Below are 25742 nucleotides of genomic sequence, written 5' to 3' on the forward strand. Positions count from 1 at the left end.
TGAAGTTCAGCTGCAAACAGACATTAGCTGTTTGGAAGCTTTAACAACATAATTGCTAAACTAAGGTCAAAGTCTGACAGAGAATGTTTTTGTATTCTCCAGATGTTTATTCAACAACATCCCAATGAGACAACTCTCTGCTTTTTGAGTCAGACGTTCTCGAGAATAAACAACTTGATCATGTGATATGGTTCTCAGCCTTAGATCCGATTCAGCACTGTCCCTGCTGAGGTCAACATGTTCTGGAAAATGTATCTGAAAACAATATTGTGCAAAATATTTTTAAATATTTTTAATTATTTAACAAAAGGTTTTCAAAGATCATGTAGGAAATACAATATCATACAAGTGTTGCACAAACAGGACTAACGGAAAGAGGACCTACAAAAGGGAATTGGTGGAGGACGTGGACATGGCTGCGTGAAGACAGAAGGAGACAAGGAGACAAGGAGACCAGGAGCCTCCTCCAGAACCGAGAACTCCCCGGAACAGAGACATACAAAAACCTGTTCAAGCTGAGCACCAAACGCTGATCTGGTGTCAGGTTCAACGGAGGAAACCATTTTCAAAACTGAAAGCGGGTTCTCTCACCAAATCAAATCCATTCTTTGTGACTGGAATCTAAATCATTTTTCACTTCATGAGTTTTGAAACACAATACCTTTCAAGAGTCACTGACCTAATGTGGGTTTAGTTGTTATATCTGGACATCAACATATGTGGCTGTTGAGTAACTCAATGTAACGTCAAGGTGACTTGCTGACTTTTTCCAGAGCCTTTATCTACTTGAGATCTCGAAAGGCTCCAGAAAATGTGGACCAAGAGTTTAGATCTTTTTGTCAAAATGCGTTTCCGATGCCAAAATCTTGAGGAATGTGGTTTTACCCAAACTTCTCAAACTCATTTTTTCAGGGCAACACAGAGTTTCTCACAGATATTAACATGAACATGGTTTCAGGTGGTTCCTCCCAGTAGAAACCCTTTGGAAAACACGTGAGGAGGTTTGGCATTCTCCTCTTAACCTGCAGGGGGCTAACTATCAGTCCCTCAAAGAATAATTCACAGCAAGTCGTTGCTCTTTGATGCTCCAATCTGAACCAGTAGAGGAGAAACAGGAGGACATTCTAGTGCCAGTCACTTCATTTGGTACCAACATTGCAAAGTTAGCACTAGTACCAACAACCAGTGCCATTTCACGGAAAGTGAAACCAAATTTTAGGGGATATTTTCAACAAGTTGCAGCAAATAAAAATACTTAAGACTTTCACCATCTGGCACAAGTGACAGTGAAATCACTCCCACACTCACAAAGTGCTTATTTAATCTTAACAAGAGTCACAAAAGTCGGATCTTCAGCTGAAGAATTCAAGAAACCATAACCTAGACTTTTCAGTCAGTACTCGTCAGCAACTCTGATGGAAGATAAAACATCCCTATGCTGCAGTTTCAAATTTAAATGGAGAAGAAATTAAAAAGACCTGAAGCTCAGGTTAATCAAATCTTAACACCGATAAATCAGCCAAACAAATGTCTCAAATCATCAGAAGTCCGACTGACCTTTGTTGCTTGTGAAGTGCAAAAACGTATCAGGAACCAGCAGCGTGTGCTTCATGTTATTCCACTTTATACTTTTGACCGAAAAGCAACAATGTGGAGAAGAAACTCTGATATAACAATCAAGATATTCTGACATCAAATAAATAGAGAAAACAGACGCCTTTGAGATTAAAGCAAGAATGTGTTTAAATAAGAACTGGTTCCTGGCATCAAATATTCCCAACAGTCATAAATACTCTTTGCAATCTGTACTTTTTGGAAAATAAACCAAAAGGAAGGACTGTGGTTCATCCAGGTATCAATCCGTGTGCCATGGGTTTGATTCCCTGCTCCGCGCGCTCCAAGAGCCTTCTCGATTTCCAGTGGAAACAACAAAAATACAAAAAAGGAAGACAAACTAATCCCCCCCCCGCCTTTTAGTTAAGTTGTGTTGCTTTCCCAGAACCAACCAACCATCATATCTGCTTGTCTGAAGAACTTGAATACCCCCCTTGTTCATCCACCAGTTATCTGGGTGTGAAGTGGGACCGTCCTATTCCTTGTTTGCTATGGAGAATTGGCCCCACAGAGCGAGAGCACTGTTGATAAGCACTGCAAGTATAAACACTTTGGAACAAATGGTGCTGGACTTCAACTCACTTGTGGATGCATTAATGCTCTTTGAACAAACCCAGTGCCTCGTTGAAAGGGCAGAACATTCCCATTTGACCTAAAAGCTGTTTCCATAAAGTCATTACAAACATTGGCTAGTTGCCAGGTGACTTGGGCAGGATGATGGCTAGCTTTAGCCATCATGTCGTACACTTTAATTGTCAACACAACATATTCTGTGGACAGAGATAATGTACCAGCATTCGTCCACCTGACATTTCCCAGAAAAGCATCATCCAAATTCAAACGCCTTCCTATCCCGGGTGCACCGGACAGGAAACAGTACTTCCACATTAAGACTATCTTCTTGACCTCCAACATTCAGCAGAGATGTTTGCTATGAACACTGGGGCTCAGCCAGCTACAGGCTAATGGACTTTAAAACACAAACATCTGCTAGGACACAATGTGTATGGGTTTGGGGGGAGGTGTCAGTTATTCTGGTATCTAAAGTCTCTCAAGACGTGATTGAGAGGTTGGATCTGAATCACAGGTGAAAGATTGACCTGCAGGATCTTCTGCGCTTTTCTGCGAGCGTCGGCTACCGACCGAGAGTCGTCCACCTTTATCACTTTCGATCTAAAAGTGTTCTTGTCCTTCCAACCATTTCTCTGCCGGGCCGGGATGTTCAATTCCTTCGTGCCCTGACTGGTCCTGTGGAAGCCATTGCTGGTCAGCTCTGTGTGAGTCTGTGGAAACGCCACACCATTAGCGGAGAAGACTGGTGCCGAATCTCCAATGAGGGCACCATCAAGCCGGATAGGGCAGGACAGGCTCTTCTGACTAAACAAGGCCACGGCTTTGGTGGACGCCCTGCCACCGTTCTGAGAAGGCTGCAAAGGTATTCCTGAAAGCATCAGAGGGTGCTGTTGCTGTGAAAAGGAAACAGAGGGTGCCTCAGAGGACGAGTTCCAGGTAGTGTGGATCTGGAGTCTGGCCGTGTGGAACCCCGACAGGCCTTCAATGTTGGTCAGTCGGAGACAAGGCTGCACCTGCAGTGTCCGCGACGTCTCTGCAGTCTGAACGGGGGTCCTACTGCAGACAATGGTGGGATGGTCCACTAGCAGCTCTGGAGGGCGGACCCCTTGAATTAAGGGGATGCTCTCCTCAGAAGTGTTCCAGGATGGGTGTACCTCTCTCTTCTTGGTCACGGGCCTCCTTCCCCTTCTCTTGGCTGTCGGTCTAACGGTCTTGTTGGGTGGCTTTAGCATGTCTACAGTCAAGAGTTGGTTCGTGCAGGAGCGATATCTGTAGACGTCCTTGCTGCTCAGCACAAGGGGCTTGTGGCCCTCCTCGCTCAGCTCCTGAAGGAAGGTGACTAACTCCTCTGTGCACGAGAAGTCATGGGACATCGGACTGAGGATCTTGAGAGCGTCCAGAAGGACGTTGTGCCCTGCCGACGAGATCCGGGACCAGGAATGAACAGCCTTACGCTCTTCATTCGCATATGCCAATGGCCGGCCAACCACGGGACCTTTTCCCGCGTCAGCCATGTTTGTAGTCCTGTTAAGAGAAAACAGCATTTGGTTACTCTGGAACTGCTTTTAGATCTAGAGTATTTGCTATGCAACCATAAATTTGTTAGATGCCCGTTTTTGAATGAGATGAAGGGAAACTGGTATTTCAAAAGTAAGTAAAGTTTGTCTGCTTTTCCAGATCAAGAACAATCAAAACGAAAAGCTAAATCAAATGGTGACCGTTTAAAAAGGATTAAAAAGAACTTGTGCTAAACCTGCAAAAGGCAGTTCTCCAGTGCAGTGCACAGCAGTGATTCATCACCCAGCAAATCTGACTGTTGTCATCATAAGTAATAATAATTCTGGGGGATTTCTTACTTACCTACTTAACTACTTAACGAATTTCCAGGAAAATTGCAAGGATGGAACATGGCGTGAGAAAGAAATTGTTTAATTTTGGGGCGGCTGTGGAATGAGGAGAGGATTTGGTTTTTCTGGAGAAAGTGGATTCTTTAAAACCTTTTCACCAATTTCTCTTGAATACTGCCTGAATCTGTACAAAAGCAAGTTGGTGGGAATCCAGATCCAGAAGATTTAAATGTGGTTTCATAGGAAAAAACATTGCTGGCATTGATATGCGCTCTACTGAGTTCCACTTAAATGTATCCAAGTGAAAACATGATCTATAACACATTAGATATTTGTCTTTTCTGAACATATCTCTATCATCACAATCATTCAGCTGCTTCTGTCTGACCAATGACCTTCTTTCTCCTCAGTAAATGTGATGAATGAACCCGTACTGCTGAACACAAAGGGTGGAGTTTTTCATTGCGTGGATTAATGCTCAGAGAACAAGCTAGTTGGCTTCCAGCACCCAGGTAATCAGACACCTCACATGATCAGACCAGCTGACAGCACCCAACGAATAAAAAGAAACGGTAAAGCTCCAAACCTACTGAGAGAATGACCCCAGCTGGCTCATTGCTCTGCGCCGACAGCAGAAGCCACTATGGCCCTCGCTCAGTTCCCCCTTTGTGATTAAATGTATAAAAGGCGTGGGCCTTTAAACCTTTAATCACAATGAGCATCATTAGCTGCCGAAGCTTCCAGGACCTTTGGGACTGGAGAAACCGAAACCCTGGGATCCTCCTCCACCAGAGGAAAGCTTGACAAGGAGGTTCAAGGTCTCATGCAAAGGAGAACTGCTAAATATAAAATTGTATTTAAAGCATACAGGTCAAAAATATTATAAAGACACAAAACTATGAAGAATAAGTGTCCTTATATCCATTTTGGAAATCACCATATAAGGTTACGAACTGCAGCCAAGCTTCACGAAGAATTAGTCAATCACCAATTACGGCACCATCACTCTGAACTCCTTTAATCATCTGTCCGAGTCACAGCACAATAATAGGAATGTTAGATTGCTTAACATGGGTTTCAATGCTAATATTTTATGTTAAACTAATGGTTGTCGTCATTACCAAGGTGCCGGCAGCACCACCAGTAAAAAACGGGAAGTTTGTAAAAATCTAATTAAAGAAAGATCTCCTCTTCATCAATGTTGGAATTTACAAAATCTAATATAGTAATTGGACCAGATAATCTTCACATGATCCTGTCTTTCTTTTCCAGAAATGATTTTTTTTTAAATCACCTCACGATGTTAAAAAGGTAGACACTTGGTTAAAGTCATCCTCTGAATCATTCACAATTTTGTTTCCATTCATTTGCATGGCCATTTAAGTGCAATGGCCCTGAGGTGCTGATTACTTTATACATTTTAATCAGGATTTTATTTTTGACACAAGGAACACAGCTGTACCATGTCTCCTCCGAATGGGAAATCTCCGTTCTTTCTTTTATTACGGTGAGAAAACATCTCAAGGATTACACAAAGATGTTGATCTAATGTGTTGAACAGATCAGACAGAATACGGTGTATATGTCAATGTTTGTTAAACGTACAGCGAAATCCAAGAAGGGAGTAATAAGGGAAATGACAAAAAAAGAGGAAAGAAAGACGACGAAAAAGGAAACAGACAAGAAGGAAGAGGAAAAACAAAGGACAGGTTCCATGTTGCGACTGCAAACAAGACAACTTCCAAGATTCACCATAACTGTGCAACGCTTACAGGAAGTCTCTACATTAACTATGACTGAAGGGGGATAAGTGGAGGGTGAGGCCCGGTGAGGTTGTGGGGTTTAAAGTGTGTGTTGTTGTGTGTGTTGGGGTTCTGATTGACAAATTAGGATAGACTGCATTATTGATACTGCGTCATTTATGTGTAACGCTGCGTGGGAGAAATGTCTTCATCGGGGTTAAGAGATAAGTGCAGACTCTCCACCGTTTGATTCAGACTCACGAATTAACAGCGTTTTTAGTTCAAGGTGAAACAGTTTTTTACTGCAAGTATAAAATGTACAGTAAAACCGAGCTGGTACCGAAGCGAAAGACTGAACTGTGTGCTGCTTTCACACCTGATACTAGAGTCTAAAGTTTGGTGCCGGCACAACCGTCATGAAGACAAACCAATCAAAGTTTCCTGCTCCGGACTATTGTGATAACCATAGACTGTGTAAAGATGGACGTCATGAGTGTCAAATTACACGTCAATAAATCTCCCTCAAAGACGGTTTCTGTCATTACAGGTAGTTCTTATATCACACTGTCCAAGTACTCATTTCAACAGCTGAGACTCACTGTTATTCAAATGTATTTATTGGCAGGAAGACACCTAACAGCATTTACTATGTAAAGTACCAGGAGATAATGCCTGTTGTGATATGCTGCTGTGCCTACATGAATCCAGATAGGGCTAATGGGATAAACTACAATATTCTGTCATTGTTGTGATTAACCAAAGCAGCAGAAACATTACAGATGACAGATTAAAGAGGAGACGTCACAATTTATAAGCTACATGAATGAGTTTCCAAGTATCCAAGAACTTCAAACAATGACATAATTTTTACCTTGACCAAGCTGACAAATGCCTGTGATTGGTCGGTTACCTTATAAACGATGAGCTGTGACACTGAGAATTCCATGTTGCCAGATCCAGTTATTGTTTGAATAAAATTATTATTAAAATCAAAATCTCTAAATGTATGTATATTAGACATCATTGTCTAACATCATAGTTTCACCGTTAGTACAAACTGCTGCTCGGATATGAAATCTCTGGAGCTCCCACTTAAATGAATGACCTTGAAATAATGCTGTGATATACTTGAAGGTAATGCTTGTGGAGGCATAACAATTAGATTGTTCAACATTCTAGCAATCAGTTGAAAGGCTAAATTGGTATTTCTGGTTCAACTGGCTGATTTCCGAGCAGTTAACATTGGCAAATTACATATCAACATCCTACCTCTGCCTCAAACTCTCTCTTTTGCCTTTATTGTGATAGGACAATTTGGAAATGATGCTCCTGAGGAGTCCGAAGATGGTGTCCTGGGGGATCTCCACCCAGACCCGGATCAGGGCATCAGTGAGCTCCAGAACAGTCTGTGGCAGTGCTTAATGGCATTGGATGCACCGATATAAAATGCCAAATAGGTGCTCAGTTGGATTTAGGCCTGGGGAACGTGAGAGCCAGACAATGGCCTCAATGCCTTAGTCATCCAGGAACTGCCTACACACTGTGGTCACATGAGGTGGGGCATTGTTCTGCACCAGAAGGAACCCAGGACCCACTACACCAGAGAATGGTCTGGTAATCTCTGAGGATTCCATCCCGGTACCTGACAGCCGTCAGGGTACCGTTTGGCTATGACATGGAGGTCTGTGCCACCCTCCAAGGATATGCCTCGCCAGACCATCATTGACCCACTACCAGACCAGTCATGCTGGATGATGGAACAGGCAGCATAACGTTCACCACAGTGTCTCCAGACTCTTTCACCCCTGTCAGATGTTGTCAGTGTGAACTTGCTCTCCTCTTTTAATGAGAACGGGGCTCGAGTAGCCGATCTGCCAATTTCACTGTTCCCTTAGCAAATGCCAATCAAGCTGTACGGTGCTGGGCTGTGAGCAAAGGCCTACCAGAGGATGGCCAGCCCTAGCTCTCAGACACATGCACACCAGTAGACTGCTGGAGGTCATTTTGTAGGGATCTGGAAGTGCTCCTCCTGTTCCTCCTCACATAAAGGAGCAGATACCGGTCCTGCTGCTGAGTCGATGCCCTTCTATGGCCCTGTCCAGCTCTCCTTGTGTAATGGCCGAAGAATGTCTCGCTTTTGCTTCTCCATTGCCCCTGTAGCCTAAATGGATTCACTCTCATGAGCAGAGGATGCAATGCCAGTGTCTGCCTGCACACAGAGTATGTTAAAAAATTGTATGGATGTTTTGATGGACCACTTGGCTACTGATGTGGTAGGCTATCTACCAGCCTCGCTGATGGCCTATCTGTGACAGATAGATCACTAGGTTTGTAAGACAGAGTGCAAGAGAAGGTGAGAGCTGTACTAACCTCAACATCAAAACACCAACCACTACATTAGATATCTTTTGACAGTATTGGAAGTCTGAAAAGGAATGTCTACTCTTCACATTTCAGTGCTGCACTGTGACCTTGACATTTGACCAAAATCACCAAAATCTAATCGGTTCATCTTTGATTCCGAATGACTGTAGTACCAAGTTTGAAGATATTCCCTGAAGCTGAAATCAAGTTTAAGAAACACATCAGCATACTTCATGAGGCCACCGTGACTTTTGGCTATCAAAATTAAATCTAAGCTGGCCAAGGATTCCCTCAAGGCATTCCGGAGATGTCGCAAAGCATAACATTTGGTTTTTGAGCACACACAGTGACCTTGACCTAAACAAATCTATTCAGGTCATCCTTGAGTCCAAAATAATCTTTGTGCCAGATATAATGAAATTCACTTAAGCCATTCTTGATATACTGCATCTACAACAAATCAAAATCATAGGACCATGGTCCATGGCCTCTGACCACCAAAAGCAATTGTATTAATCCTTGAGTCCAAGTGAGTATTTATACCATATTTGAAGAAATCTGCTCAAGGCATTCTAAATATTTCACTTTAACAAGAGTGGGACGGAGGGATGGACAACCGAAAGTCATAATGTCTTCTGCCATTGGCTGTCTGCCGAGCAGAGGCATATAAATATGGAGTCTTTTCAATGATGAATTGCTGCTCGGGTCCTAATAATAATTTGAGCAATCCCAATAGGGCCCTTGCAGCTGTTGCTGTTCGGGCCCGTAAATATAGCAGAAGAACAAACAAAATGCAAGACTGCGTGCACTATAGTCCACAATGTTTTTAACATCCATGCAGATAGTCAGACCTCATGGTCTCAGCTGCAGTTGTGACCTTGAATGCATTTCTCTTCCTCATGCATAACTATACAGTTTTTGTCCCTGAGTTAATAGTGAATTATAGAGCACACGGACAAAGCCATGGTCTGTTCATGGACAAAATTCGTCTTTCGTCTTTTTTGGGGATAATGTTGCTTTGTAGGGTATCTCTGAATGATTCACTGACAAGTCAAAGGTCAAGGTCAAAAAAGACATGGTTCCCTATCTTTTGTGATGTTGTGCTGCAAGGTCAGGAAAAATCAGCTTCGTACATTTGCAGCTAACGGTTGTCTTTGAGGGCTTTAATGTCGTCTCCACAGCAGTTTTTGTGACGTTCGTCTCCACCATTTAGAAAACATTTACTCTGAAGAGGAGACGGTATCGTCAAGAGAGCAACACAAGACTCAAGCTGGCCGGCTCTCACTGTTGTGGAAAACCTTGGTTAAATGTTTACTCTGTGCGTGGAATGCTCTTATAAATATACCCTGTGTTAAAGATACAGTACACCCTCTACTAAAAATGCATATAGTGTAGTAACATATATACTAAGTTCCAAAAACATACCAATCCAATCCCCCCAAGATTCCCAAGCCGTCTGGAAGTAACCCGGTCCCCCCAGAATTATTGGTGTCTAAGTAAAGTCTGGAAATGTCTTGGTTTGACACCAATAGAATGGGCTCATAAGGACAGGCACCATTATTTTGGGGATAAAACAGTTTAAACTAAAAGGAGGTGGAGAAACCCACCTGATAGGAGGCTAGCTTGGGCTATATAAGCAGGAGTACCAAGGTTTAAGTTCCGGAGCCAGCTCAGGTATATCTCTTTTGAAAAAACTTTGATCATCTCCAGTGAATTCTTCTGAACACTATTTGGACTTCTCCAGTAATTGTGATGTTTACGGGTTGGTTTGATGTAGGGACTTAGAATCTGGCCCTGTGCTGGACTTTCATTATCCAGCATCACCGCTCAAGAGACATTGCCACACCATGTGCCATGCATTAAGACAAAGAGCCAACTACTCCATGATGAAATGTATAGCTAAAAATTTGTTTTGAAATCAATCAGTTGTTATAGTGACAAAACTTTCATCTGTTGAAGATGACTCGTCCAGCGCACATTGGCATTTAGTAAATGTTCATCCAAACATGGTGCGGCCAGTTCTTGATCACCCCCATATAGCCTTCAACAGCGACCACACAAGATTACCAGTACAGATGCCTTCAAAACAGAAATTATGCGTTATGATTTGAGTTTGATTGGTGTACAAGGGGTTAAGATGGCAACATTGCTGTTGGTGAAGCAAGAGAGGCTAACCACAAAGTAAGCTAGCTAGTGTGTAACGTAATTCAGGAAAAGCAAAAGGTATGATAACAGCGGATAAAACCTGAGACATAGGATGTTTCCTCAGTCACTAGCACAATTCAGAATAAAACTATAAAACTTGATATATCGACTTTCTATTTCACATAAAAATAACATTCAATGATTTAGTTTCTTAAAAACGTCATAACTACAGAACTCGCAGCTCTACCTAGAACTCACGAGTTACGAAGTTGTTGCGAATGCCACACAAGGAAGACATTCATGAGGATTGTTCTCGTGGACATGTGACTCGATTTGAACATAGCTAAACGGACAGAACAAGCTAACTGATACGATTACTGGACTAAAGAGAACAAAGAAAACACACTTCAGGTCATCTCATTTAAAAAATAATAAGCTGACATGCTGGGAAAACGTGCTAGCAAATGAGGGTTAAGCTACAAGATGTGCGCAATCCTGAAAGGTTCGCTGGCTCTTGAGCGCCCCCACATGGACGCGCCATTAACCATACAATTGCTTCCAGTTACTGTTCAACTGTAGCCAACTGAATATTCACGTAGCCTCCACGTAGAGGCTCATTAACAACTTTCATCTGTTTGGTGAAAGACGTCGCCATTTTTCTCAGGGACTTGAGAAGTGGCAGCGACAAACACTCTGAACCTTTGCCGCGAGTTGAAGCTGCCTGCGCCGCCGCGGCCGCTCCCCCCCACCCGGCTCTCCTACGCTTCCCCTTGGGCTGGAACCGGAGGAAACCCGCGGCGAGCGACACAAGGGAACGCGGTGAACGTAGCGGCAGAATTTTACCTTTTAACGGGTCTGTGTCGGCATCCTCCGCCCGCCGCTGTGCCGACGGTCCACAGTAAAATGGCTGCAACAACAGTGAAGTGGAAGACGGAGCGGGGAGGAGAGGCGGAGGCTGCCGGGGAGAGAGAGTACAGGGGGCGGGCTCTGTCTGCTCCGAGGGGGGGGCGAGGGGGCGGAAGATGACAACAAACTAAATCATTTCAGAAACAGAAACAATACGAGAACGTTTGTATATTTAAACCAGACATTGGTGTTTATATCGGGTAAGTAAATAAACCAACGTGTGTTTGAATCTATAACAACGCGATGAATAAACCAACTTAGACTCTTACAAAGACACGACGTCACGGCGGGGGCGGGGCTTTTGCCGATTTTTGTGTTTGTGGCTAAATAGCTTTAGCAATTAATATACATTATCCAAGATATCTCTAGAGATAATTGGGTTTGAGAGTCAATCTAATTTCATTTGATATTTAAATTTTTTTGTTGAAATTCATTTAAAATGTCCCTATATACAGCACATGTCCAGGGTGTCAATACTTTCTTATATATATATATATATATATATATATATATATATATATGTATATATATATGTATGTATATGACAATTTTAGCCACAAACACAATTTTTGTGTTTGTGGCTAAACAGCTTTAGCAATTAAATAATTATAGATATTGTCGAAAAAGAGGTCATGGGTGTTTAGAGGTAAAAGCCTCTGTTAAATAAATGAAATGTAAAAGTAAATTCTTAAAAGTAATGATTAATGGGGTTAAATGCATGAGGTCAAATTAGTTCAATGCATTGTTGTCTTGTTTGTCGCTCACTCTGTGTACTGGAACATTCAGTGAGATTTACCTTCACTGCTGAATCTGGTGATGTGCCACTCCCCTGTTCCGGAAAGAGGGACAGTTCTGTGTTAAAGAGAAACTAGCGTTACGCAACAGGAACCAGCGACAGGGTTTAGAACAGAGTTCCTAATGAACAACTAGGTGTTCCAGTGAGTGGGCGGGTCAGATATCAAAACATATATGAGGAGATAATTAGCTAGAATAGAGGGTTTGTGTTTGCCGCGGCCGTGCTGACCGGTGAAGTCTCTTCCCAGATACAGACGAGAGAAAGAGAATGCTGTCTTCTCTGATCCTGGAGAAAGCCTCTACAGAGTAAATCTACAGCTTAGAATAATTCTTCTGGGGAGTTTAAATCTCAACATAGAGACAAACTAATGGAGCTGTGGTTCGCGACATTACTCTGTCGACACTTTTGCCTTCTCTAACACGCAAGTCTTGGATTTTGAGAGAGGACTTTTGGATTTTCAGTTTGGAGTTTTCCACAGAATTCAGACTTTTGGTAGGAAAAGAGAAGCGGCTTCGGCCAAACCGCCGCTCTCCACAAATTTCATTGTGTTTCCACCTTTTACTAGCCTGACGTTGTCAGACTCACAATTCTAGTCGGAATGTGAGTCTGAGACCGCTCCATTGGGATTTCATTATGGGGCGTGTTTCAACTGACCAAGAAGTAAAATTCCTCTTTGCTCAATTGGATAGACCTACAACCAATCAGAGCAACGTAGTATGTGACGTATGCTAAGCAACGCATTCACACCGGACGCTTCAGCGCAGCGCCAAGCCTTAAATAACAGCTGGCTCCCATCCACTCCCATGTTAAAACTTTGTGCCGGTCACACCGGAGGCTGAAGCACCGCGAGGCAGCCTTGGCGCAGCGCGGTGCTTCAGCCACCGGTGTGACCGGCACAAAGCCGTGCAGCGATCTACTGGATCAACGGGTGATATTATTATTGTGCCCGGCGGTTCAGCGTCGCTTCAGTGTCCGTTGTGAACAGCCCAGCGCCGGGGCGATAGGGATTAGTGTGTTGCTTTGGCGTCGCCTCCACGTTCTATGTTCCTCTTTCAAAATGAATGCGCTCGATGTCTTCTAAAACAGACTCAATGGTAGCATCTACACATCTCAGCTGTTTGTTGAAAACCAATTCAACCCAAGGGCACTGTGATGACGTGGTTGATTACGCTTCCGTTGATCATCTGTCAATCATCGTATAAAGCCCGCCCTGACAATCTGATTGGCCCGGTCCTGGCATAATTTTTTTCCAATGGAGCAGATCCAGACCGAACTGCCCGACCAAAAATGTTGTGGGCGGGGCTAAGTTCGTCTGGCATCCAGGCTAACCTTTTACAGCATTCAGTCATCTTTATCTTTTCTATTTTACCCTTTACCTTAAATATTTTTATAGTAGGTTTTAATCAACGCCCTATGCCTTGCCTTGCCCTATGCTACATTTTTGGGGGGTCAGTAGGGTCTTCTTTTATGTTTTGCACCTGAATGGCACAGTGGCTTCATGGTTAGCACAGTCACCTCGACCTCGAACCTGCTGGCTTTCTATGTGGAGTTTGTGTTTTCTCCCCTTGCCAGTCAAAAGACATGCAGCTTGGGATAAGTTGTGACTCGCAAGTGGTGGTTGGTGTTTATGTGAGCAAGGTTGTTATATGGACTGGATGGTCTATGATGGACTGGCAGTCTCCCCAGAGTGTACCATGCCTCTCACTCAGAGCCAGCTGGGATGCCCCTCCCCCTTGACCCTCAAAGGATTTGTGGTATAGATAATGGATGAATTGGCTGTGGTACCGCACTAGAATGTTTGACTCATGTGGAATTGTTGGACTGAAAACAATCTACAGCAAATGGAAGACAGTCTTGGGCCAGATATCCACTGTCTAAACCAGAAGACTAAAATAGTATATCATCTCCGAGGCCAATTTGACAGTAGCTGATGGGTTCAAGATTATCTTCTCATTTATAGATATACTGTGGGATCAAGTGAACAAGAGGGTTGTCTATACGCAATTCAAGTTACTAAACATAAGGCTCTGGCTGTGTTTATGCACTACAGCAGTTCACAGTACCCCTGGTCTTCGAGTCTCTGGGTGGGATCCTGGAAAGGGTTCTTCCTGGGGTACTTTAGGGTCCACACAGGAAAAATGTAGAAACACTAGAGGAGCATAGTTGGAAGGAGTGACCTGTCTGAATTTGCGATCCAGTATGACCATCTAGTCTACATTTTGTGTGGACTTGAAGTCATATGAGTGTGTCTGTGAGGGGGGACCTGTGAGGGTACATGGGAGTGGGGGATACTGGGGCTGCAATGGGTTATCTAATCCATGGATAACCTTCAAACACATTGGGGCAGTTTGCACCCACGTGTGATACGGTCAAGATGAGAGTCAGTCCCTCATAGTCTGAGGCCGTGAATCTGTGCTGGAAAATGGTCTATTGATGTCTCTGGGGTTGGAGTGAGTTGTTGCCCTAGGAGAAAGAGAGTAGTACCTTGGGACTTTTTCATTGGTGAGGGGAGGATCAAGCGGGGGATGGTCAGATGATTGGTGTACTGTCAGCAATAACGGGGGAGTTGTACCAGACTGTAGTTGGGAAGAAGGAGCTGAGTTTGAAGGCATAACTGTCCAATCTGCCGATCTTTGAATCCAAGGAGCCAGTTGAGGCTGACCTGGCATCTGTTTACGATGCATCCTGGGACCTGTTCAGAACTCACTAGAGAGATCATCTATCCAACTGATCTGGGAACACAAGCATCTTGCTGGTTGTAGTTGTTTTGTGTTGTGGTAAAAGTCGACTCCATTGCAGTTTTTGCCTGTCTGTCAGGACCCCTGCTGCCTCAACACCGTGATGCCATTTCACAGTGCTGATTCACACAGTACTGCAAGGTTTTAAATTGTGGGTTTGACCAGGTAATGAAATTCAACCAATCAATCAATCAATCAAATTTTATTTGTATAGCCCATATTCACAAATTACAATTCATCTCATAGGGCTTTAACAGGGTGTGACATCCTCTGTCCTCTACCCTCAGCAAGAGTAAGGAAAAACTACCAAAAACCCTTTTAACAGGGTAAAAATATGTAGAAACCTCAGAGAGAGCCACATGTGAGGGATCCCTCTCCCAGGACGGACAGAAGTGCAATAGATGCCACGTGCAGGAGAACATCATCAATAATCAAAGTCTCTAGCAGCATTGATGAAGCACAGTCCATGCTCAGCAACCATCTAGACCACGATCCACCATCCAGACCAGACGCCACTTCAGTCCTCAGTCACCGTCAACCGCCGCCCACCAGGAGGACCCATCACAAGCCACCACTGCGAACCAGACGCCAGATGGCAAAAAAAACTTGTATGTCCAATCTGATTATGCAGCAAAGGCAGCCCTGTTTGTCAATTTAACTAAACTTAAACATTTGGATTAGAAGAGCAGCATGTATTTATCATTTGTGGATTTAAATATGCTGTTGAGTGTCTAAAGATATATTTAAACCCCCTTTAAACATTGACCCACAGTATTTCCCAGACTTTGCTCATCTCTGGTTCCCTGAAGGTAGATTGAGGTAAACTCTCAAATGCTCTGAGAGCAAACATGTTGCTCCTCATTTTGAAGAACCTCTTTAAGAAACATAACTTCCTAAGAGCACCTACTCTTCTGACACCCTAACTAGAACCCAGTGTGCACTTTCAGTACTCTTATCTGCCTCATCTCCCACACTTTGTCTCATTGAACACTTTCACAAGGTCTCCCACTGCACTAAAGCTTTAGTGTTGTCCCACAGTTTGTCACTTTGGATAAAAACGTTTGCCAAATGAGTTATGCTAACTTTGCTTGTTTAAACTGAACCAAACAAGGCAGGCTTACTGCTCCCTCAGTGGGTGGTTTTTAGATAACATGCTGCTGCTCTGGAAAAATAACTTTTACACGTAACACAACATTAAAACACGCCTGGAAAAAAGTGAACCTATACTTAAGCTTGTGTGATGGAAATTTTACCTGAGGAGACTTCTGAAATAAAGAGATTCAAAACTTATAGTCTTTTGAGAGGAGTTTATTCCTTTCAAGGAAGGTTAGACATCCATACAGTTTGCGATGAGCATTCTGCAAGGGGAATGACAAAGAAACAGCCGCAGGCGTATGCTTTTTATGTAGATAAAATGAAGAAATGTGTCTGTGTGACCTATATCAGTTGTGTGTCTGCCTATGTTAACTGTGTGTGTGCGAACTGAATAAATAGTGAAATCCCAGGAGATAAGACCCAAACACTTGCTGAAGGCCTCCTCAAGGTCTTGGTGGTGGAAGACAAGATATGTGGCGCTGAGCTTCACACGGAGAAATAGTCTAAACAGGCAGAGATAATACAAGCATGGTATACTGGTAACATTTTCCATTACACTTGTCTAGTAACCAAGGTGAGATCTGAAGTTTAGAAGTATAAAAGAACCCAAGATGATCATTTTTCAGATTGTTTTATTTGCAATTGTTATTCATTCATAGACATTTAACAGATTTTAGATCGGGCTGATCTGTACTTTGGTCCAAGTTCTCTCTGTTGTCGTGGAGGAGGAAGGGTTTAAGACCTATGTTGTAACCAGCCACCAGGGAGCGCTCAAGATATTTTGGCTTCACCTTTGGAAGCCATCTTGTCATTCGTCTTCAGACAGTCTAACCTGAAAGCCCACTATTTCCGAAAACATTGTTGTATTATCAATATGTTTATACAGTATGTTTATAAAAAAAGCAAACGAGATATATGTTAAATCTTTACGATATTGTACCAAAAGCGGCTAATGTGCTAGCCTGACAGTAACTCTTCTGAGTAGACTCACAAACACACATCATGCAAAACATCAACACATATCAACAAAACCACCATCACCAACAGATCTCTGTCTCTCTGAAGACACCATGGTACGACCAGTCCATCCCTCGTGTTAATCCGTCAGTCATTAACTTTCCGAACTCGTCGGCAGAACGTCCAATTGTGTTCCACAGTGTTTTCATTGGCTCGTTCACTCATGTGGTGAACACGCGTGTTGCGTATTGCGAAACCCTGGAAAATAACAAGACACAAATCAGTCATCATATAAGTGATCATTTTACTTTAGATCATGATGTGGACAATTCTGAATTAATCTAACAAATCAGCTTTTGAACATGTAAGACTTAGTGACCTCTATGAATTGTTTAATTTGTCCACAAGTTAAAACTGTCTCATCTTTAGGTGTTAATATCGACTACGAAGCAGCGTTTTCTGTCGAGATGATTTCTACACTCGGTCTTATTCGAACTGTCATGCAGTAGCAGCAGAGCCAAGTGCTAAAGGATTGGCTGAAGTAGAGTGTAAATCAGGAAGTATGGTGATAAACAAATTCACCTCCAGCCCATACACACACACATTTCACATCTCAAACCAGAGGCCTCACAGTTATCAGTAAATGTGTTTCCGGTTGCCACCACATAGCTGCAGGGGTTTAATGAATGGAAGGATAATATGGAATAAAGCAGCTGTGGACAACGGATTCTGTTGTTTATAGATAACTACATGTATTTTATATTTACTAACATTCCTGATTTAAATACAATAACCACATTTCATGCCAAATTTGTATCTTTAAATTGGATGTAGAGCAAAAATTTACATAAGAAGCATTATTCTGTTATTGTTGCACATCGAGACTTGGAACGTGAGATAAAAGCCACGTACAGCTTTAGAGATGAAGTCCAGCAAGTGGACACGCAGGCTGATTTCCTGTTGGTGGTCACATGGTCCGAAGGTGAAGGACACCTGGTAGTCTCTGGTGTCCATCATGTGTTTGTTCCACTTTGTGAAACTGCTGGAGATGGACTGCAACACTGCATGGACCTGAATAAGGACAGGGAGTGATCAAAATATATTTAATTAATTATTAATATTTGATCAGCATCTTTTAAGCTGTATATTATAAAATCACATATTAAATTGTTATACTCAATAAACAGAAACTCTCAATCAACATTAGCCTTTCCTACTCTACTTAAGGTTATATCCATGTGACACAGATTAATTGTATTATTATAATAAGGTGTAATAACTGTGAACAATCTTGTAATATCTACTTATTACACTATGAGACAAGCCTGACCATCCTGATCCCACTGACCTTGGTGGTGATGGTGAGTTGGGTGATGATGACTGCAACAGGGTTGGAGTATTTAGACAGTTTCCTGGTGCTGGACAGTTCCACTACCTCCTCATAAGAGTCAGTGGGGTAGTGCAGCCCGGGTCTGGGGTCTCCCAGGCACTGGATCAGGGGCTCGATCTGATAGAAGTCCGCCTCCTTCCTGAGCAGCTTCCTCTCCTTGAAGTCGCACGGCAGCGTGAGCTCCGACGTCCGCAGGAAGTTGAGGACGTAGCTGAAACAGCAGAAACAGACGGGCTCAGTCCGGACTGCTGAGCTGAGGAGTCTGTAGAACTCTGAGCTGTCAGGTGACGTCGGGACCGGAGGGGAGAGAGCTGCTCTCCATGCACACAGATACTAACTCTATCAGGGCGGGAAAAGTTTTTTTGGATATCCTGAAAGTTCAGTTGACTCCTGTGTTAGAGAATAATGTGAGTGTTGTTCTGTTTGTCAACAAATCCTATGAAAAAAAAAAAAGGATGCGTCATACTTCTTCACTTCACTTCTTTACTATGTATGTGGCTTCAGAACCTCAGCTAAAGTTCCAACTGACGATAAATATCTTTAAAAGTAGCTCAGAAATATATAGTTTGCATTGTACATGTGGTGATTGTAGATATATCCTGATATAAAGATCTATCCTGTAATGGACTCAGGAAGGCCTCTGGTGATGAGCCTCATCAGAATGGCAAGGGTTTCCAATCTAACATTTATCATGGTAGTTTGGTAACATGCTAATACTCATTAGCATTTAGCATGTCAAACTGTAAATGTGAATATCAAGTTTACCAGCTAGGAGTACATTTACTTTTTCCACAACAAAAAAATCACCACACCCACACCCACACACCCACACACCCACACACCCACACACAAACAAACAAACCGAAACAGGGGACCGTCGCGGTCGATGAAAACGTTTCCATGGGAGTCCTTCACTGTGGGGAAGTCTCCGCTGAACATGGCTCCCAACATGGATTCTGGATAACGCTGCAGCGTGGACATAGTCACGCTGTACATAGAACCGCCAACGTTCAGAGTAACTGGCGCCCCCATCTGGAGAAAACAGGAAGAACTGTCAGTCGCTTACTGATTGGGTATTTTGTCACGATATAGCCTGTAGCTGATTGGTTCCTATCACACAAACATCTTCCCTGAAAATAACAATGGATATTAACCTCGGCTACCAGTGTAGAACTATGCATTAATAATTAATGAAAAGCTTTTTCTTCTGTTGTCTTTGCAAACAGCTGATGTGCAGTTAAATTCTACATTATACAACCATTTACTTGCATGGGAGACAAGCTATTATTTGAGCATCAGTAATAACTCTGTATTTAAACACCAAATGCTTTTCATGTACACAATCAAGTGCCACCAAAGAAACACGAGTGGTTACGTGATGCATGTTGTCAGGTGTGTTAGTAATGACGGGAATTTAAACTGATACAGAGCCAAGACGTTTGTCTCGGGGGAGTTTGAAAATATGGTAACATGGATGTAACCTCAGCTTCCACTACTAGGAAGAACAGAAGTAGCAGAATAAAAAAATTAATAGAAAGACAGCCTCTTTTGTGTTTCAAACAATATTCAAAGGCTGAACCGAAAGACAGCATCAGTTCGGGAAGATGTCTGCAGCAAAGACACAAACACACACACAGACACACACGCACCATGTGACCCAGGTCTCCATTCTCCATCTGCAGCCCTGGAGTCGCTCACAGCCTGTGTTGGTTCTCTTCAGGTCAAATTGTCCAGAAGATCATTTCTGCGCTTTTCCACCAACACCTGCAACGAGAGGACAAGGGGGGGGGGGGGGGGGCGGCATGGTGAGGAGCAGCCAGCTGATGCAGCAGTGTCCCTGTGGCTCAGACATCACACGTCTGATTAGTCTCACGTCCATGATGTCCTGATGTGTCCACACAGCAGCGGGTACAGTGAGACACAGGAGGCGGAGCAGGCGACCTCTTTTCTCAGAAGCAGATTCAAAACAGATGAATGAAGCTTCCTGTGGCCGATGAATGAAGCGACCCCAGCATGTCAATGAGCTGTGGCCACAACGTGCCCCGGCTGCCTGTCAGAGGATGAGGAGCTGAAGGAGCTTTTATTCCTCATTCATTGACAGTTTCAAACAGCTGATCAAACTCAATACAGCAAACAGATAATTTGCCAATTGCGATAATTGTCTTAGAAACTTGTGAAACAAATGGCATCCGGGGTTTCTCAGAGCCCTTCGTGATTTCTTCAATGATTTGTAAATCTGCAGTCACATACACATCTGGTTTCAGATCGAGCCACAGATTCTAAAATAGAGAAGCAGCTGTTATCAACTGCGGGGCTGGAACCAACTGCCTGATGGTCTTCTGCTGTGCTCATGATCCTATGACCTGCTTGTCAAGCTCTTTGTAACTGGGATTATTGCTCTATATATAGTATATATTATTAACATCTCTCCTGTTTTACTTAGACCCTTCTCTTCTACTATATTTGACCTTTTATTTGGCTTGAAACTGATTTAACTTTATTGTGTTTCAGCACTGAACCCTGGATCTACCTGTGACTGACTACGGGAATCGAACTGTGCACCCCGGAGCCGCAGAGCTGCGTCACACAGTAAACACGTGTCCGTTGTTTGTCTTCATTCCGGCGTCGGTGTGAGAAGCAGCTGAAGAGCGGATGTTGCTCTGTGTGCATCGTTAGCAGCTGCTAGTTAGCCTGTTAGCATGACGCGTCACGGAAGAGACACAGCGTCAGTGGGAAACGTGAAATAATACAAAATAAAAATCTCACCTCTGATCCATCGCTGCTTGAGCAGGGTTCATCCGCAGGAGACACTGAGCTGAGCCTCAGCGGCAGCAGCCATGATGATTCGTTTATTTACACTGATTCACAGGAAGCAGGGTGAGATTTTCAAAATAAGAGTTATTTAAAGCATAGACTGTATACAGAAGTGGTTGGGATAATAAAGTAGAATATTCAAATAATAAGGTCTATTGAATTAAATAATATCTATCTATCTTTCCATCTATCTATCTATCTGTGTATCTATCTATCTATCTATCTATCTATCTATCTATCTATCCATCCATCCATCCATCCATCCATCCACCCATCCATCTTCTATCTATCCATCTATTTATCTATTTATCTATCTATCTATCTATCTATCTATCTAGTTTCTATTGATCAGTACCAGTCATAATTTATTCATGATTATAATTAAATTCAACTAGAGGATTTGAATGATTGATCTATTTTATGCAACCCTCATCTTAACCCCAGGATACATTGAGGGTGAGGCCTGATTTACAATGTAGTCGTGTACAGAAAATTAAACAAAACTGTCAAAGACACACAAAAAACACAAATATTAAATATATCAAAACATTTTATAGGTTGAGGTTGAAGCAACTATAAGCTTTAGTTAACAAAGTGTTAGCATTGGGTATTTATACACAATTTCAAGTATTCATAGAATCATACTTAGCTCTGCAAACCTATAGCAGAACTATCTATACCGTGATCATACACACGATCTCGTTGAAACAGGAACATGTGGAGTTTGAAATATGTCTAACTAGAAAACGTCGTCGGCACAAACTGCATCTACCTCCCGTCACCAGGGGGCAGCCGCCGCAGCATCACATTCAACAGGAACAGGAAGCTGTTTTGTTTATACGCGGTTACATCCTGTTGGTCTCATCGTCTGTATTTTGCGTCTGTTGCAGAGAAACTTCTGCGTTAAACTCGTTCTGGGTTCAAACGGACGCGGCCGCACGAGTCACCGAGGCGGACGGGTTTCACCGAGAGACGCTGGGAGTCCCGCGGGTCGCATGTAGCATTAGCAGGTCGCGTTAGCCTGGAGCGATGACCGCGGACAGAGTTCTTCTCCCTGCGTGTTTCGACTGTTGACTCGAACCGGAGATCCGCCAATCGCCATGTCGAGTGAGAACAGCACCGCGACTACCCCGGGGGAGAACGGGCCCTCGTCCGACCCGAACGAGCACGACTATGCTCACTCCGTGGAGAGCGGCTCTGCTCCCGCTGAGGCGCCCTCCTTCTCCGGGACATCAGCGGGTGACAGCGGAGTCACTGCGGGGGAAGGCTTCACTGCCCCGGCTGAGCAGGAGCAGAGCACCCCGGTGGAGCCCGCTGCCTCCCTGCCGGTAGAGCTGCCCGAGCCGGCCGTGGGGGCGGAGGTGGACTGTCCCTTGGGGAACTATGTGGAAGCGACCTCTCTGATGGCGCAGGCCGCCTCCCCCACCCCGCAGCGCGGCAGCCGCCGGCGGATGGCCTGGCCGGAGGACAGCAGCTGCTCCTGCTGCAAGTCTGTGTTCGAGCGCCACGGCCGCAGCTTCAACCGCCGGGCGGTGCACACCTTCACCTCCCCGGACACCGTGCACTGGGTGTTCCCGGACACTGTGGTGCAAGACCGGTCCTTCCTCTGCGAGACGTGTGCCCAGGTCATCCGGAGCAAATGCAAACGCAAACAAGTCGGGAAGCGGTCAGTGTGGCTGAAACCACCGGACACCAAACAGGTAGATGAGAGAGAGAGAGAGAGAGAGAGAGAGAGAGAGAGAGAGAGAGAATAAGTATTGTCTGTGAGAGAGAGAGAGAGTGCATGATGATTAATTCCTGAAAGTCAATTAAAGAAAACAATCTGGGTTTTAAAAATGTTTCCAATCCCAATTTCCTCTTCAAAACGTAAACTGTCCAAAGTTGTATCTTTTTGCTTTATACAACATGAGTGTCATAATGTCCATCAAGACAAAACGCCTGAAACATGCTAATGTGCTTGGTGACAGCAGTCAGACGGCAGAGACAAGAAGAAGAAAGGCCGCAGGATGGGGAAGAAGAGCAAAGCGGCGCAGCTGGTGAGCAAGTCCTGCTACAAGGCGGCTTTCAAAATGCTCTGGTCGGCTAAAGGCGCCCGGAAGCCCATGATGGACTTCTGGTGTAAACAGCTGAAAGAGGAGGTGAGGACGGACACTCCCGTCATTCAGGATAAATCACTTCAGTCTTCGTAACAAGCCCGTTCTTAGTTGTTGTGTATTCCCTGTTGCGGTGCAGATGAAGTTACTGTCGCGGCAGACAGGTAGCCCCTTTCATCACAAGGTGACGAGCAGGAAGCCGCTGTCTTCCTTCCCCTGGCGACGCTGTCTGAACTGGGCTCAGGAGAAAGCTCCACTCGTCACCACCTGCCTCCGCTCGCTGTTCCCGGACCTCAACGCCCTCACCAAGAGCAGCCAGTAAGCTGCGTTTGAGCTCTGAATAAGGAATCCTGCTGACGGCTCATTACCTTTTCAATATTATCTACTTCATCAAAGGCATGTGAATCTAAATCACATCTGTTTCTCTTTTGTGCGGTAGCCTGCTGTCGGAGGAGCAGGCGCAGACGCTTCTGGAGCGCCGGGCCGTGGTGGCGCTCTCTATCCCACTTTTCACTCGGAACATCTGGAAGAACAACTTCCTGCAGGCGGCTCTGGGGGCGGAGCTCCGTCTGCAGGGCTGCTCCGGCGCCGCGCTCGATGCCCTCAACACGATGGGACTGTGTCAAAACAAGGACACAGTCCGGCTACTGCTGCACCGGCTCCGGAACGGCAAGAAGACAGTGAGTATCATGATCAGCGGCTCTGGTAGTGCAAAGAGAAAGAATGTTGACCTAACATCCATCAGTGAAACTCCGAATTCAAATGAATGATGATGCTTTTCTGTTTTCTGTTACAGTTTAAATGTGTCAATACTTTTCTAGGAACTTTATTCAAGGTCTTATTTCTGAAGTTTGTGTGTGTTTGTGTTTTTGTCAGTCAACACAAAATGGACGACAAAGGACGAGGTTGATGCAAGAACAGATGAAGGGTGAACAGATGTCAGATGTTGAGGAAGACGATATAGAAGAGGAGGATGAGGAAGAGGAGGATGAAGAAGAGGATGATGATGAGGAAGAGGAAGAAGAAGAAGAAGAAGTGGAAGAGGAGGAGGAGGCAGAACTAGAATTGGCAGTGGAGCAGACAGAGGTGCCGGATGGAGTGCCACAGGAAGTGGAAGAGGAGGAGGTGGCGGATCAAGCAGCAGAGGAAAAAGAGGAGAAGAAGAGGAGGAGGAGGAAGAAGGCAAAGAAGCAGAGGAAGGAAGAGAAGAGGAAGGATAGAGGCAAACGAAAGGCGAAGCAGAGAGAGGAGGAGGAGGAGGATGATGATGATGAGGATGATGAGGATGAAGATGAGGAGTCGGAGCAGAAGAAGAGGAGGGTGGTGGTGGTGAGGCTCGGCCTGCTGAAGGGACATTCAGAGGTTGGACGATCTGACCTATCAGCTCCCTAAGACTTTGTAGGGCCCACCCATGAACTCAACATGCCACACCCACAACCAGACAGCACGAGAGGCTCCGCCCTCACCTCTATTCATTTTCTCATTAAATCGCCTCTTTATTTCATCGTTAAATTTAACTCGACCATATCACAAAACATCTTCTTCCTCAAAATTATGATTCAGGGTTTTGACTGTGGCCTGAACAACTCGATAGATTGAGTCTGAACCAACAACCATCAACCGAGGACAAATTATAGTAATAACATAATGGCTTTGGTTTAAATAAATTATAGTTTTTAACATTTTGTTCAAATATTTGTAAACTCAGCCAATCAATATATCTTTGTATCATTTGCTTGTAAAAGCAGTTTTTTTTTGTTTTTTTTTCAATAATGTTTCCTGGTTGTGTTCTTTGATTTAAATCTTCTGGTGGTGGAACACGGGTCCACTTGAAGAGTAAATTCACCAGCCACCGATGAGTCTGTAAATGTTCAAATATCTGTTTGGAAGTGATCTTCCAGATGTTTCTCCACCTGCTGGGTGATACAAGTTATGGGGAAGTAAAAACTGTTTTGTTTTCTAATCCTTATTCAGGTGGATTTTTTTATTTTTATTACGGATGAGAGCAGCTCTCTCAGTTCAGAGTTTGACTGATGAAGGAGCAGAAACTGGTGGATTCTGAACACTGGAAGCCTCAAACTGTTTGTGATCACAATCTGAAGTTGTGTGTTTCTTGTTTGAAAAGTTTCCTGAGCTGAGTCGATGTACAGACGAGTTAAAGACCTGGGATTTCTACTTTTATGTTTATGTTTACTGTTCGTGAGCTGAACAGATTCAAAACTTCCGAACCAGTTTGAACCAGTCTGTACATAAAGATGGACGACATTTCAGATCCCCACAAGTCAAACCAAAGCATCTGGATCCACGGCAGTACAGGTCATAAACCCCGCCTCCTCCATGTTAGCGGATGGGACACGGATCAAACTAACAAGTCAATGTACACGTTGAATAAAAGTTTCTGAAATGTGGTTTGTCATTTTAGGTAGTTTTGAATCAAACGGATGTACGTTCACGTTTCTGATATGTTTATTTGTTGCTAATGAAAACAAAATAAGTCTCTGCACTGTCCTTAGGATAATGTGTTCAGAAGGCAAACATGGGGCCTGAGGTCAAAGTGACCTTGACCTTTAAGGTCATTCTTTCTCAGCACAGAGGCAGCAATACATTACATTACTGAATACATTACCAGTGACTTAGAAACAAATCACATTCATGGCTACAGTTTTAA

At 43.8% G+C, this 25742-nt stretch overlaps 3 protein-coding genes across 3 annotated transcripts; 1 reads left to right on the forward strand and 2 right to left on the reverse strand.

Annotated features, from left to right (window-relative positions):
• Positions 1-277: 277 nt before the first annotated feature.
• ccdc71 (coiled-coil domain containing 71) lies at positions 278-11225 on the reverse strand. Its single transcript, XM_062408618.1, has 2 exons — positions 11129-11225; positions 278-3711 (listed from the first exon to the last, which is right to left on the reverse strand). The coding sequence occupies exon 2, from the start codon at positions 3699-3701 to the stop codon at positions 2640-2642; it is 1062 nt and encodes a 353-aa protein (XP_062264602.1). The 5' UTR covers positions 3702-3711; positions 11129-11225; the 3' UTR covers positions 278-2639.
• A 5253-nt stretch (positions 11226-16478) lies between these two features.
• kctd6a (potassium channel tetramerization domain containing 6a) lies at positions 16479-21044 on the reverse strand. Its single transcript, XM_062408630.1, has 6 exons — positions 20934-21044; positions 19817-19931; positions 19030-19199; positions 18126-18378; positions 17690-17848; positions 16479-17035 (listed from the first exon to the last, which is right to left on the reverse strand). The coding sequence occupies exons 2-6, from the start codon at positions 19841-19843 to the stop codon at positions 16925-16927; spliced, it is 720 nt and encodes a 239-aa protein (XP_062264614.1). The 5' UTR covers positions 19844-19931; positions 20934-21044; the 3' UTR covers positions 16479-16924.
• A 741-nt stretch (positions 21045-21785) lies between these two features.
• On the forward strand, positions 21786-25482 carry LOC133971353 (uncharacterized). Its single transcript, XM_062408672.1, has 5 exons — positions 21786-22681; positions 22949-23119; positions 23214-23392; positions 23514-23754; positions 23951-25482. Exons 1-5 carry the CDS (start codon positions 22082-22084, stop codon positions 24464-24466), a joined length of 1707 nt encoding a protein of 568 aa, XP_062264656.1. The 5' UTR covers positions 21786-22081; the 3' UTR covers positions 24467-25482.
• The last annotated feature ends 260 nt before the right edge of the window (positions 25483-25742 follow it).

Source organism: Platichthys flesus, chromosome 2 (genome assembly GCF_949316205.1).
Source record: "Platichthys flesus chromosome 2, fPlaFle2.1, whole genome shotgun sequence".
In the NCBI taxonomy this organism is placed as follows: Eukaryota; Metazoa; Chordata; class Actinopteri; order Pleuronectiformes; family Pleuronectidae; genus Platichthys; species Platichthys flesus.

What these genes read in the sequence shown, in the direction of transcription:
- LOC133971353 (XM_062408672.1), top strand. Translation starts at nt 22,082, where the DNA reads ATGTCGAGTGAGAACAGCACCGCGACTACCCCGGGGGAGAACGGGCCC. An exon ending in GTAAACAGCTGAAAGAGGAG is followed by an intron (nt 23,120 to 23,213) that starts GTGAGGACGGAC and finishes GTTGCGGTGCAG; the next exon opens with ATGAAGTTACTGTCGCGGCA. An exon ending in GCCCTCACCAAGAGCAGCCA is followed by an intron (nt 23,393 to 23,513) that starts GTAAGCTGCGTT and finishes TTTGTGCGGTAG; the next exon opens with CCTGCTGTCGGAGGAGCAGG.
- ccdc71 (XM_062408618.1), bottom strand. Translation starts at nt 3,701, where the DNA reads ATGGCTGACGCGGGAAAAGGTCCCGTGGTTGGCCGGCCATTGGCATAT.
- kctd6a (XM_062408630.1), bottom strand. Translation starts at nt 19,843, where the DNA reads ATGGAGAATGGAGACCTGGGTCACATG. An exon ending in CGCGACGGTCCCCTGTTTCG is followed by an intron (nt 18,379 to 19,029) that starts GTTTGTTTGTTT and finishes CTGCTGTTTCAG; the next exon opens with CTACGTCCTCAACTTCCTGC. An exon ending in AACTCACCATCACCACCAAG is followed by an intron (nt 17,849 to 18,125) that starts GTCAGTGGGATC and finishes GTCCTTATTCAG; the next exon opens with GTCCATGCAGTGTTGCAGTC.